The following is a 13,154-nucleotide window of genomic DNA, read 5'->3' on the forward strand; positions in this document are numbered from 1 at the left end:
ACTCATTTTATATTTGCAAAGATTCCTGATTTTTCAGATTTATATTTTCCCAGGAATAACATGTCAACAACTTCAGTCTCTATAGTGGAAATAAAACTTACATGATTATTTTACTATAAACGACAATATCTTATTACTATTGTCTATTGTTGTTAATTTCAACATTCACAATCATTTAAAAAATCAACAATTTGGTTTTCTTTTACTAGAAATTATCGTATTGTAATTGATAATTGAATTAACAATTTGAGGATTATAGTCTTATATACGTGATATTGGCTATCTATATTTTGATTTAATATGAAATAATCGTTTAATAAGTTATTGAATGTAGAAATGCTAAGAGATATTCTCTCTGATTAAAAACTGGTATGTCACCTGTACCGAACACATATACATGTATGTATGTATGTATGTATTATATATAATATTTATTTTATGCTTTATTTATAGGCGCCAATCAACACCTGGCTACTTCTTTATCAAAAAATTGATAAAACGGATTATCAATAAATATATCAATATGCGACATGAAATAGATGGGGAATCAAGTAGTGGTGATCTGTGCGTTCTGATTAATCGTTGCGTGCGGATGTTGTAACCACATAAACACTGGGTGCTTCGTTCAAAAATCGGATATACACATTATATATATATAATAATAATACACAGAAATACACACAACAGATACGAGAGAAACCGATCAGTTGAATTATCCGTGACAAAAAGATGGCCGCAAATGGAAATTACGATGAATGCTATGATAACTCGTGGCACATAATACCGCCAGATTACATGAACATGGAGGAAGATTATAGATTCACGTAAGTGCTAACTAATTTTAATGATATTATGGTAGGAATATGAACCGAACGAATGAATGAGAATATAAGGCGAAAACTACCTGTCTTCTGAGTATTTACGCTTATCACCAGCGCACAAATCTCCAAGGTGCATATAAAGACAGGTCCAATACTTTTATGAAAAATACGTGCTTTTTGAGCAAACCGAAGCTGCCTGTTCGATCCTTATGGACAATTAAAGGTAGGCCGGCATGTAAACACTTACTTTTTATTGCCTTTCTCGCCTTTTTTCACTCATTTTCTTTCCTAATTTCTTTAAATTTTATTCGTCGTACTGACCGAACTTTCGAACTTTGAGAAAAACTTTACAAAATGAAAACCTTTCAAAGCAGGTGTTTCATATATTCTTTTTGTTCGTATTACACAAATTATTAATCAAATATTTGAACAATTTTTTTCAAATATCATATTTAAGTTAAGTTTATATCAAGTCTATTTATTTAAAAAGTTTTTGTTTTATAATTAACTAGCAAAGAAAATAAACAATTTTGGTTGTTTTTTAAATATCAAAAATCTTGAAATGCTTAGTTTATTTTGTAAGGCAGTTGCAATAATCATTAATAAAAGTTTGAAATAAGAAACGAAATATTTGTTTGAAATTTTCAAACCGTACTGAATCGAAGTCGCACTATTGCTTTACCTTTGAATTTTACAAATATATTGAATGTGATGAACGTGTAACTTTTAAATTGGCAAAGATAGAGATGAAAGGGAAAATGCCGCAGGATTACAAATATAAGGTGTAGATGATAATCCGACAAATGCAAATTAATGCAACACTGAGAAACGTTTAAAAATGAAGCGATTAGTTGTTGTTAGTACTTAAGGACTTAAGGTCTTAAGAACGGATGTAGATGAGCATTGAATGGTCGAAGTTAAACGGATGTGAATAGTAGCGTAATCTACGGGGGTGGTCTGTCTGTCTGTATGTATGTATGTATGTCGGCTCCACACTGTCTACGCCGCACACACTATTCCGATCTTCCGTTTTGTTACCTGAACCTCCGAAAATGGACACAGGTGCTTCTCTAGGGAATCCTCGCCTCTTCACACATTCACACACAGATAATAACCGAATATCACTTCACATCCTTGGCATAAAAAAATCCTTAACACTTTAGGATTTATTTACACGCGCTATTTAGATCACAAGGAATGTAACGAACGTCGGAAACTGCACCACATCCAATACAAACCTTTCCAAGAATTCTTTCAAATATCACACCGCACCTTAACAGAAGCATAACAGCTAATTATTATTATGTTTATAATAAACTCAACACATTTTTAATTTAATAAAGCAGATATTTTTTTTTATTTCACACTTTTTGTCAAATGCTAAAAGATAGTACGAAAAGTACGATTTAAGTTTATAGTTGTAAAACCCTTAAAGATGTGCTATAAGCCTTCAAAAATTGTTCGTAAGCACGATTAACAGGTTGCTCAGGTATAATGTTCTTTCTAATTTATTGCCTCCTCGATGTTTTGTAAATAGATATTATCAGAAATATTCTTGATGACTTAATACATATTAGTTAGTTATTTGCAAGTTTTGGAAAGATGGGATTTTTTTTTGTAGGTAATAAATCAATGTTTTAAATTGGAGTGATAGTAGACATTGGATGTATTTGTTCCACGTGGAGTTCAAGAAAATTGCGAGTACAAATACAGGCACTGGAAAGGAAAGCCAGTTCGGTTCATTCATACATTCATGCAGTCGTTTTCATTCATTCATAAAGTGTTTACTAGCCGAAATTTTGTGCCTAAAATAGTTTTGTAGTAAGATCGTAGTAATGTCCGGCGGAAAGGACGATAGTACGGTCGATTGAGCGCTTTGTGTCAACTGTACAGGTAACCATGGGGGTACTTTACGCCCTGTGAAAAGTCCGCCGGAAGTAGTGCTTACTCTTCTCAATGTCCATCTACCTCCTCATTCACTATATCCATCTATATATATATATATACACACACCACATACAATAGATAAAAGGGGGATAGGCCTATACTTAGAGAAGGACAGATACTGATTTTGGTTTAACTTTTTCAAGCGTTTCAAAAAAAGCCCTTTTACGCAACGCCCCGTTTTTACAAGCCGCATTTCCTATTGTACCACAATGAAGGTGAGAAATAGGAAGAAGGAGAAAAGATACATACATATATATGTAATAGTAGTTCAGCAAAATTGTATTAATATCATTTTTTAAATACCTATTCAAATTATTTGCAACAAAACAATAATTTTATGGTTGTTTTAATACATGTTACTATTCATATAATATTTTTCAAAATGATTTGAAGAAAAATGACCCGGATTGCGTGCTTGCTACATCAATTTTAAAACTTATGTATTTTTTAATATATTAACCATGTTCGATTTTCTTTATCATCTTTGTTTAAAGCGGACTATACTTTGCAAATATAATTTGTGTTTGCTGTAAATGCAAAACACAAATGTATTGTGTCCAAGCATTATTATAATATAAACAAATATTAAAGGTATAAAGAGACATCCAACAAGTACCCGAATTGATACAAGTAATATAAACAAATATAAAATCACTTCATCGTGTGTGAATTGGAAAACAGATCCTCGTGTTAGTGGTCATTCTAGTTGCATCTTAGTGTTGTTTGTGATCACAAAATTTACAAACTTGTGTTCAGACATGTAATTTGTGTTTCTTTTTTGTGCAAAATTTAATAACACTTACATGTTTCCGAATAAAGAGCCAAAGAATAAAAAAATAACCATAGATATGAAAAGCAAAATCATGAAAAATCGAGACCAAGTTTATATGGGAAAACGTGTTTCCGGAAATTTTGGAACGGATTAAACTCGTTAAGCGAGGTTTATATATATATATCTCACAATATAAATTATTATTTATATAAATATAAAACGTATTTTTTAATCATTTACAATTTGATAATTCTTAATAATTTTGAGTTATTTTTCATATTTGAAGTAAAAGAAATTAACAATTGCTCTATCTAATTTGTATATAATATTTATATATGAATCGAATATCAAATAATACAAATTTAAAAAAATTACTTAAATACTTAACGAAAATCCCATACCCATACAAATTATTAAGTTCTTAATATATGTTTTCCGACGGCAACACGTCGATTTTAAATGTAACTTATTATTTCTTAAATAAGAAAAGAAAACATTGTTTTTTGATGTATAAATCATAATTATCAAATTGTTATTGTTTTCTTTCAGATCATATTTTGGAGTGGATCATGCAGACCCGAATAACTTTAGAAACGATGTTCAATACGCGTAAGTAAATTCAATCATATAAAAAAGAAAAACATGAACTGAATATTATATATTTAAAAATATTGATTGTTTTAACAATAATAATAATTAATTTGATTATTGAATTATTAGATTATTGTAAGTAATTTTTTTTTACTAATAATAATTTGAAAAAATTGCATGTTTATTCTGTTTATTTTATTTATTTCACAAAACAAAAAAAATGGAACTAAAATCAAGTTTTTCATAAATTTTATTTATTTTTAAATTGTCATTCGAATTTCAGCATTTGTATTTATAGTTTGCTGTCAACTATAAGTATAAATTGTTGTGAATCTTATGTGTTTATTAACCGAAGCTGAATATTTTTTATATTTCAAAAACTTAAATTTTATTGAACTGTTGAAATGCGAATATTAGATTATTATATTAAATAAATCTAATCTTAAATGATAAAAAAAAAACTATAGAATTAGATTGAGTTATCGGTTAACGAATAGTTCGGATTTGTATACACCAATTTATATGTATAAATCTAAGCAAAGTTACAATTAAATATTGTTGGTTTTACTGTAAACATCAAGTGGGAAGCACTTAAATGTAAGCATAATGAAATGATAAATAAATGTTGAGAGAAAATAATTCCAATTTGCTAACAGTTTGGATAAAATATTAATTTGTGGTCGGAAAGATAAAAAAATAATATTAGTTTGTGAAATTAATATTTTTTTATTTACCAAGCAATAACTTAATTTATTTATGTAAATCATTAGCTAGAGAAATAGCAAAACTATCTTTTCACTCTTAATTAATGTGACTAGCACTTAAAACTTTAGTTTATTATTTTCATTTAAAAGATAATTAGAAAATTTTGTTTTAAACAATTCACAATAATTTAGAAAATTCAAACGTGTGGGACACGGAAAACATGTTTTCTCTTACACTTCGATAACACGTTTACACACGAAACATATTTCACTAAAAGGAATTATCATAATCTTGGATTAACATGAAAATAATGTGAAATGTCGTGATGTTTGTCGCATAAGTTGGATTGACTTTGGAAATGTAGAAAAATAGTAAAGAAAAAGTGTTTCTAGTATGTGGAGCAGAAACACATAGGGTGTGACGTGAGGCATTGTGTTGCGTGAGTATGTAGTGGTCATCAAAGCACATGAGAGCCCTCATGCCTACCATAAGAGGAACTCTCAACCAATGCGCATTCACGTCCCACGCAAGGCATCAGAATGTGATGATGTCGGGGGCGGGCGCACGACCACGTCCTTGCGCGATCCTAGGCGGCGGCGGCGGAGGCGGCTCTGACGAAGGCAGGAAGAACTAAATTCAATATTAATTAAGCAACCCGCCAGACCTGATTAAAATCAAAGTGTTAATTAAGCTTTTAATAACTCACTTCGCTTATCCGAACATGCTTCCATCATGCACTTTATATTAGTTACGAAACTATACAAACTGTACCATTCAATGTGAATCGCTGGAAAAACAACACAGCCCACACTTATTTATATCTACTTATTATCTAAGTCTTGTGACTTGATTTCGTATCTTTGTATATTTATAGTTTTTAGATTTCAGAAAGCAAATAACACTATTTGTGTAACATTCGAAAAATTATCGATTTTGTTTATTAATTATGAAAATTGAAAATAATTGTTTATTGGAAATTGCTGGAAAACTAATACAAATAAAGAAAATTTATAATTTTTGTTTTGAAGAAAATCATGTAATTATTATTGGTACTGAGTTGATTTTATGCTATGGAATAAAGATTGATTTTTTTTTTTGCTTATTTTCAAGAGCATCTTGTATCTTGAACGAAAGCGTACTCGGGGATTGAATAAGTTAAATAAATAAACTGTGTGAATGTTGAATTGAGAAATGCAAATGTTTTTATTGTATTTGGTGTTATAACCCCTTCGGACAATGGACGAGATGATGGAAAAAGGTCCGGTCTACTCTATATGACTACAATTAAACTGAGTGTTTTTGTAAGTAGTGCTCGAGGTGTCTCTTTTGTATCGAGGGGAGAGAAGGTGGTCGCTCACAGTCTAAACTGGATGTTCAGGTCGATAGCAATGCGGCTTCGCGATCCCATTGGACGCCCTTACTCCACCCCTACACAGACGGGACTCTATTGGTCCGCATTGTGAGAGGCTAGGAGTGCCATCGAGTGAAGAACCACTCTTTAGCACTCTTCAGTGGTCCTCTAGAAGACCTCAAGTACATTCGCGTGTTGTTCCACTCTAGTAGTAGCGTATTCGTAGCGTAGAAATCGCGCACATACGCCAAACATATTCGCGGGTGCAGACTGAAGTGAAACTGTTCTTTTTCTTTGGATACATCACCAATTTTAATGTTTTCGATTAAAAAATAAATAAAAAACAAATTTGTACACCACTAAAAATATACGAGTTGTGTGTGTGAACCCAGTTTTTTGGTAAAGTTTTAAAAGTGGCGGAGGAAAAGGAATCACCTAAGGCCGCCGCCGCCGCCGTCAAGGCAGAGGCCGCAATGCCGACGGCAATCCCGCCGCCTCCAACGCCACCCTTCTTGGCTTGGCCTCCTCTTCTGCTAAGTCCATGGGCTCCGGCGTTTTTACCAGGAGCTTGGTGCCAATCTGCCGCTGCCATAAGGTTAGATGACTGAATCCCATTTGAAAACTTATTAACATTAACGATTTTAAAACAACAAAAAAATCTAATTAGATCGATTATTTTATAAAAATTATCAACAACTTAATAAAAAACATAAAAGAAAAAAAAATACATAAACAATTGACTATATCAAACGATTAGTTAAAAATGTTAAATAAGAATTTAAAAAAAAAAAATATCTAAATTTATTAAAAATAATATAAAAAAAATTGCAAAAAAAAAAACAAAAAAAAGAAATAGTAATTAATTATTTAAAAAAAAATATGTAGAATTGTTTAGTTATTTAATTGTTGATTAATGTAATTATTTTATTTGAAAATAGGCGAAAATATTATATTGGATAATCTAATGTACACCGACGGATTAAATCGGTTTAAAGCGGTAATGTAATGATTTTATAAGGATAAGTCGATTATAAGTGACTAAAAATTAATTTTTGCAATGAAAAATCCATTAAGGTAAAAGATTTGTTTCACCTTATTTGTACAGCAAATAGAATTCATTAGTATTAAAGTATGGTTTACGAGCGCATTGAATGGTCAGGTATGAATACCTCAGGTTTTGGTGTTCGGGTATCATCTCTTGGACGGACAAAGGCGTCCTGCTGTGCAGACACTTGAAGCCTATTATTTGGTCACGTTCGACCACTCAAAAATATACAAGATTAATATTATATAGGTTTCTGGTGTTTTATAGCAGGTTATAAGAGTGAGTAAAGTGTATCCGTTGGTCCTCGAACGTGACTTTTCCTCTTTTTCGGGGCTCTGACTTATAGTCACCTGTACCTGACAGGTACATTTTCAAAAAAAAGTACCTCAATAAACCTGGCTGGCATAAACTAGTTGTAATTCTATTCCGGAAGGTGAGTGGTGGGAGTGAAAAAAAAAAATAGATAACCATGCCATCTTGCCTCGACACCTTCAGAACTATTCTCAACATCGACAAGAACGTCCAGCACGAGCAGCGAAATGTTTCACCTCGGTGACTCTAACTCCGATAGCAAAACGTAGGCAATAATTAAATACTCAAATATGAAATGAAACAAGAAACGAAAAATTCATAACAATTAGGAAGAATTTTACAAGAAAATGGAGTCAAGATTTTTATTAAATATCATTATTTTGTTTACAGGTTGTTGGATAGCATGAAGGCAAGTAGTAGCGTGCATCAGAGGCAACCGGCCAGCTTCGCGATCAGCGATATATTAGATTTGAATGAAAGGACGCAGCATGGATTGGAATCGCCTCCGGAACCGTTATATCCTCCGAACCCGCAGGATCTCACTCCTTGTCACACGTTGCTACCGCCTCCTTCCAGCAGACATTGGGCCCTGCCGACCGAAATAGGTGTGTAGCCATTATTAAAAGAGAATTAAATAGCTGTCGCGAATTGTCCTCTCGCTCCCCCAAAACATTAGGGTGTGTGATCCCGTTTAGGGGATGAATTATAACCGCAGGGATTGGCGGAGGGTTCACGCCTCAAGAAAGCAGCTGGTATCAACTTCAGCTGTTACGACCATTTGTCAACCGCCATTGCTGACATTCCCATCACCTTTTGTTGTCCGCTTCAACAATAGGTGATTGTGTAATTTTCGGGGACCGGTTAAAAAACTGATATCGATTTAATGCATCGCTAATTTGTTTGTGTTATTGTTCGCTCGCAGCCATATCTCAGCACAGCCAGCAGCTCAGCCCAGACAGTACTAGTCCACCAATTTCGGAGCGATCCATCAACGCAGCCGAAAATGCCGTAGGTGGTGGACACAGCGATGATGGGGGAAATCAAACTGATGGCGAAGACTTGGAAGACGATGATGACAGAAGTTTGGAACAGCAACAGTCCGGATCCGGTGCCCACAAGAAACGGAAACGACGAGTGCTCTTCTCCAAAGCTCAGACCTATGAACTGGAGAGACGCTTCCGTCAGCAGCGGTATCTCTCCGCACCGGAACGGGAGCATCTAGCATCCATCATTCGGCTTACACCGACGCAAGTCAAGATTTGGTTCCAGAATCATAGGTAACTATTACAAAATTTTTATTGTTATCGAGGACACGATCTCAATTTTCTATATATATATATTATTTGTCTTTCACCAGATAAGATACGTTTCACGCTCGTTACTGATTTGATTTAATTTGTTTGTCTCAGATACAAGACGAAAAGGGCGCAGCACGAGAAGGGTATGCACGAGCAACAGAACAGCAGTCACATGCCGTCACCGCGGAGGGTCGCCGTTCCCGTCTTGGTACGCGATGGTAAGCCTTGTCACGGAGGTGGTCCAAAACCTGGAGATCACGGCGTTCAGATGCCCGGTTCTCACATGGTGATGCCTTCATACACGCATCCTCTGATGCACGGACAACCTCCTCGCGTCTGGTGGTAACTACATTCCCCCAAAAACCCCAGAAACAACCAAAGCAATCTAAAACAATTTCTCATCCAAAGTACTAAAAGTGAAATTGTTTCGGACATCTGTTGTAAATAGAGAAGAGAATTTATATATATATATATAGAAAAAAAAAAAAGTATATTTAAAATATATTGTAACGAGATTTTTATAAAGTGCAAATGTGATTTACAAGGAAAAGAAAAAAAAGAAAAGAATGTTAATTGTTATTTAGTTTTTTAGTTTATGTAAACTGGACCAACCGCTTCATATGTATATATACACATATATGTATATAATTGTCTATATATATGTATATATACATTCGTTTTTTATCACTACGTGATATACTATTATTATTATTATATATATATTGTTTTATTATCAGCGAATTTGTGGCTTGCTTGTTTTATTAAATAAAATATAGCGGCAACATCCAGATCCGATCTCTCTGTTATTATCATTATTATTATTTTTCATTTAGACAACTTCGATTCCTGCTGGCCAGTTCGTTTTGACGAGTATGCAAATGTAAATAATATGTGTATTAATTTATGTTTCCAACTTGTACATTTTGTAAATATTGAATATAATTTAGAATGAGTGAGATTCGTTTCTTCTTTTTTTTTCGTAGTTCTCTATTCATACCGAATATCGTTGTTCGCTAGATTCAGTCAGCATTGCGTATAACAGCACATATTTGTCAGATTTGTATAGTTAGCAACTATCTGAGAATTCTGGGAAATATCAATAAAACACATTGAAATTACAATTTTGAAGTTTTTTTTTTTAAATTTATTTAATAGATTAAACCACAAAATAATAACAAATTGAAAGTAAGTATAATCCAAATTATATTAGTTAAGAATTTGGAACGTGATTGGAAAATTTCCAAATAAAAATAAACGCGCGATGTATAGTACATATAATACAGCTATCAATTAAATCGATAAAATCAGTGAATTCGATTAAAGTTTTTAGATAGGTGAAATAATGTGTGGGCTGATAAAAAAGGGTAATATGTATTTGCTGCCAGCGACGATAAACTAAATAAATAGCCGAGCTGTAAATGATAACGCACGATATCTTCATGAACTGTTGCTCCTATATATTTTATATAAAGCAAATAATTAAAATGGAATTACCTACGTGTACACAATTTGTGTGTGTTTCTTTTTTTTCCAAAATAAACTTAGTAATAAAAAAAAAGAATGCAGTAATAATCCGCATTACAAGTATCCCAGCACTTCAATAGGTACAATATTTATCGAGTTCGTTTCGATGTGCATGGATTGGTTGCGTATGAAGTATGCAATAATAAGATTATATTTGTTATTATAAGTGGAGATTTGTTTTAATTATATTACTACTACAGGAAGTATATCGTAAATAATTGTTCAAGTACCATATTATAGTACATATACTCATCATAAGGATCCTTTCAAGTGTGCATAAAATATGTGTGTAGCGGATAAATACAATAATAACAACAAAAAAAACTCGCACCCACATCATAATTGCATATATAGTTAAGTTTATTTACAAATTAAGTGAATTGAAATAACTAAGTTTACTCTATAAAATTACATTTGTATAAGAAAAAAAAAATGAAATAAAGTCATCATCATTTTCCATGTATTTAAATAAAATTCACAAAAATTACGTTTTAAGTTTATTGTCAAAATGATGCAATAATGGCGTTCAATAAAGTTTTGTTGCTTTTCTGGAGTACTTCTTGAAATCTAGGGTGTAGTAGCTAATAGCGTTTTTGCTCAATGCTATACATTGAAGACTGAAGCTATTCCTTTCATATAACAACAATATCTCAGGTAGGAAAATGGATTATATGGAAAATGGATAATATACAACCATCACTATAAAACGACTCGATTGAATGACACGAAACTTGAAAATTCTCGTGCAAAATTGAAAACGTCTTTCGTAATTAATTCAAATAATTAAAACGGTGTAAATACTATTGGATTCTATTGTATTTTATTAAGCTATTGGTATTAAATATTTTCGCACAATGTTTGTAGAAGGAAAATCACGATAATATTTATGCAAATAAAAGTGAATAAAAGTGGACTTTACTTTGTGTTGATATAATATTATCAAACCTATTTGCAATCTATATAAATGCATTATTAAATTATATTATCATTTCCAAACCCCAAATACACAATTAAAATAGAAATGCAAAAGTCGCTTGTATTAAAAAAAATGGTAATTTCATTTAAATTGTAAATTATCAATGAATTCCATTAGAAATATATTAATTCACAGGATTTGTATTGAAAAAAAAATCTGTGTAAAAACAGGAAGAACGGGGGACAAATTTTTCGGCAGTAAAATAGCAATTAAGTTATAAATAACGTATAAAGGGGTAAATGTGAAATAGTCAACCCTTCCGCGATGATTATCGCCGAGGGAAATATAGAGCATTACGTGGTGCGTACCAAAAAAAAATATATATACTAGATAATAATAAATCAAGGGCGCTCGGAAACCGCTTCCATAAAAATAATAAGCGGCGCACGTAGCTAATTGCCGGCGTGGAAAGATGATCTGCCGCTAGCTAGTATATATATATATGATGGCAATAGCATTGTGTTTGCGAGGGAGCGAACTCCATGGATGTGATGGCTATGATGATGCTATGTGTGTGTGTGCGCGAGGATGGGGCGTCCTTTTGTGAGCGTCGCTCGGCGCTCCGGCTTCCGGTTCCGGTCGTCCGTCGGAACAAGATTTAACACTCACACACACCGGAACGCCCGTTCCATCGTTCGTTCGTTCGCTCGCTCACATACGCCAAAAACACGCAACACTCTTTGATTGATATAAATGATATTCGAGCGCGCACTCTATCTATACACTCACACACACATACTATACAGATATATATCAATCTTAATAGCCGAGTCAATTATCAACAGTCACGTCCATATTCCACCTTCTATTTAATTACATAACTATAAAGTGTTTTCAAATATAACAATGCTCTATAGTCTTCAATTTTTGTTAAGACACATTTTTAACAATCGTTTGTGGAATTAGTTCTTTTTATATAATTATTTCAAACTTTATCGATACTTTTAAACAACTTTAAAAAAAATTCGTTATCCTTCCTTCAAGATATAACGGATACAATAAATCTTCTACTGCACCACAGAATTAACTCCAATTTACTAATTACTGTCTAACGTTAAACATAAAATAGTACACGATTTCTCATATTTTCGATGACTTTACATAACTAAATCTAAATATAATTAACTTAAAACTAAAAATAATTGAAATATTTATTTATTTTTTTTTTATTAATAAATAGATCATTCAAAGTTCAATCGATTATAATTAATTTTTCTCGAGCGACTACAACACCAGACACTTAACAATTTCATTGTCGAGTTTGTTTAGATTGAAATTATATCAACAAGATGAACGGCCGTCTGCTCAAGGATCACGTCTCTTATATCAACACACAACTAAAACAAAGCACTTCAGAATGCGTTTGCTGAATTGAAAAAAGTACGATCAGTACCAGACAAGCATTAACTTTTTGTATTAAATAAACTCTTAATCATTTTCTTTACATTTTCTACATATTTTGTCATTACTTATATATATTTTTAATAAGATTCATGTACCGAAATCAAAGAGTACTGAACGAATGTAAGCAATGATGTAAATACATACAATTTTCATAATATACAGTATTTCATATACAGTATTTCCTAGTACACTTGCAGAATATCTCATATAAAGTATTTATAGCAAAAATATTAGATTTAAAACAATATACTTGAATTACAAATAATAAATCCAACTACTATAATCTTAGAGTGATAAAATGCATGACAATAACAGTTAATATTTGAATTGAAAACTAATAATTTCTTGATCAAAATATTATATTTAAAAAAAATACAATTAAATTTTCTTATACTAAGAACAATTGAG

The 13,154-nt window shown here is 32.1% G+C and overlaps 1 protein-coding gene across 3 annotated transcripts; it reads left to right on the forward strand.

The window, feature by feature from the left end:
* Positions 1 to 582: 582 nt before the first annotated feature.
* On the forward strand, positions 583 to 9,453 carry LOC108558412 (homeobox protein Nkx-2.2-like). 3 transcript variants are annotated; one of them, XM_017915321.1, is made up of 5 exons: positions 583 to 824; positions 4,090 to 4,149; positions 7,935 to 8,149; positions 8,467 to 8,821; positions 8,954 to 9,453. In XM_017915321.1, exons 1-5 carry the CDS (start codon positions 730 to 732, stop codon positions 9,186 to 9,188), a joined length of 960 nt encoding a protein of 319 aa, XP_017770810.1. In that variant the 5' UTR covers positions 583 to 729; the 3' UTR covers positions 9,189 to 9,453. The 3 variants fall into 3 exon arrangements, with proteins under 3 accessions (XP_017770810.1, XP_017770812.1, XP_017770811.1); XM_017915323.1 differs by lacking the exons at positions 583 to 824; positions 4,090 to 4,149 and adding an exon at positions 4,621 to 4,728; XM_017915322.1 differs by lacking the exons at positions 583 to 824; positions 4,090 to 4,149 and adding an exon at positions 6,587 to 6,782.
* Positions 9,454 to 13,154: the final 3,701 nt, after the last annotated feature.

The sequence above is a fragment of the Nicrophorus vespilloides genome, unplaced genomic scaffold (assembly GCF_001412225.1).
Source record: "Nicrophorus vespilloides isolate i.1.1-1 unplaced genomic scaffold, Nicve_v1.0, whole genome shotgun sequence".
NCBI classification, from domain to species: domain Eukaryota; kingdom Metazoa; phylum Arthropoda; class Insecta; order Coleoptera; family Silphidae; genus Nicrophorus; species Nicrophorus vespilloides.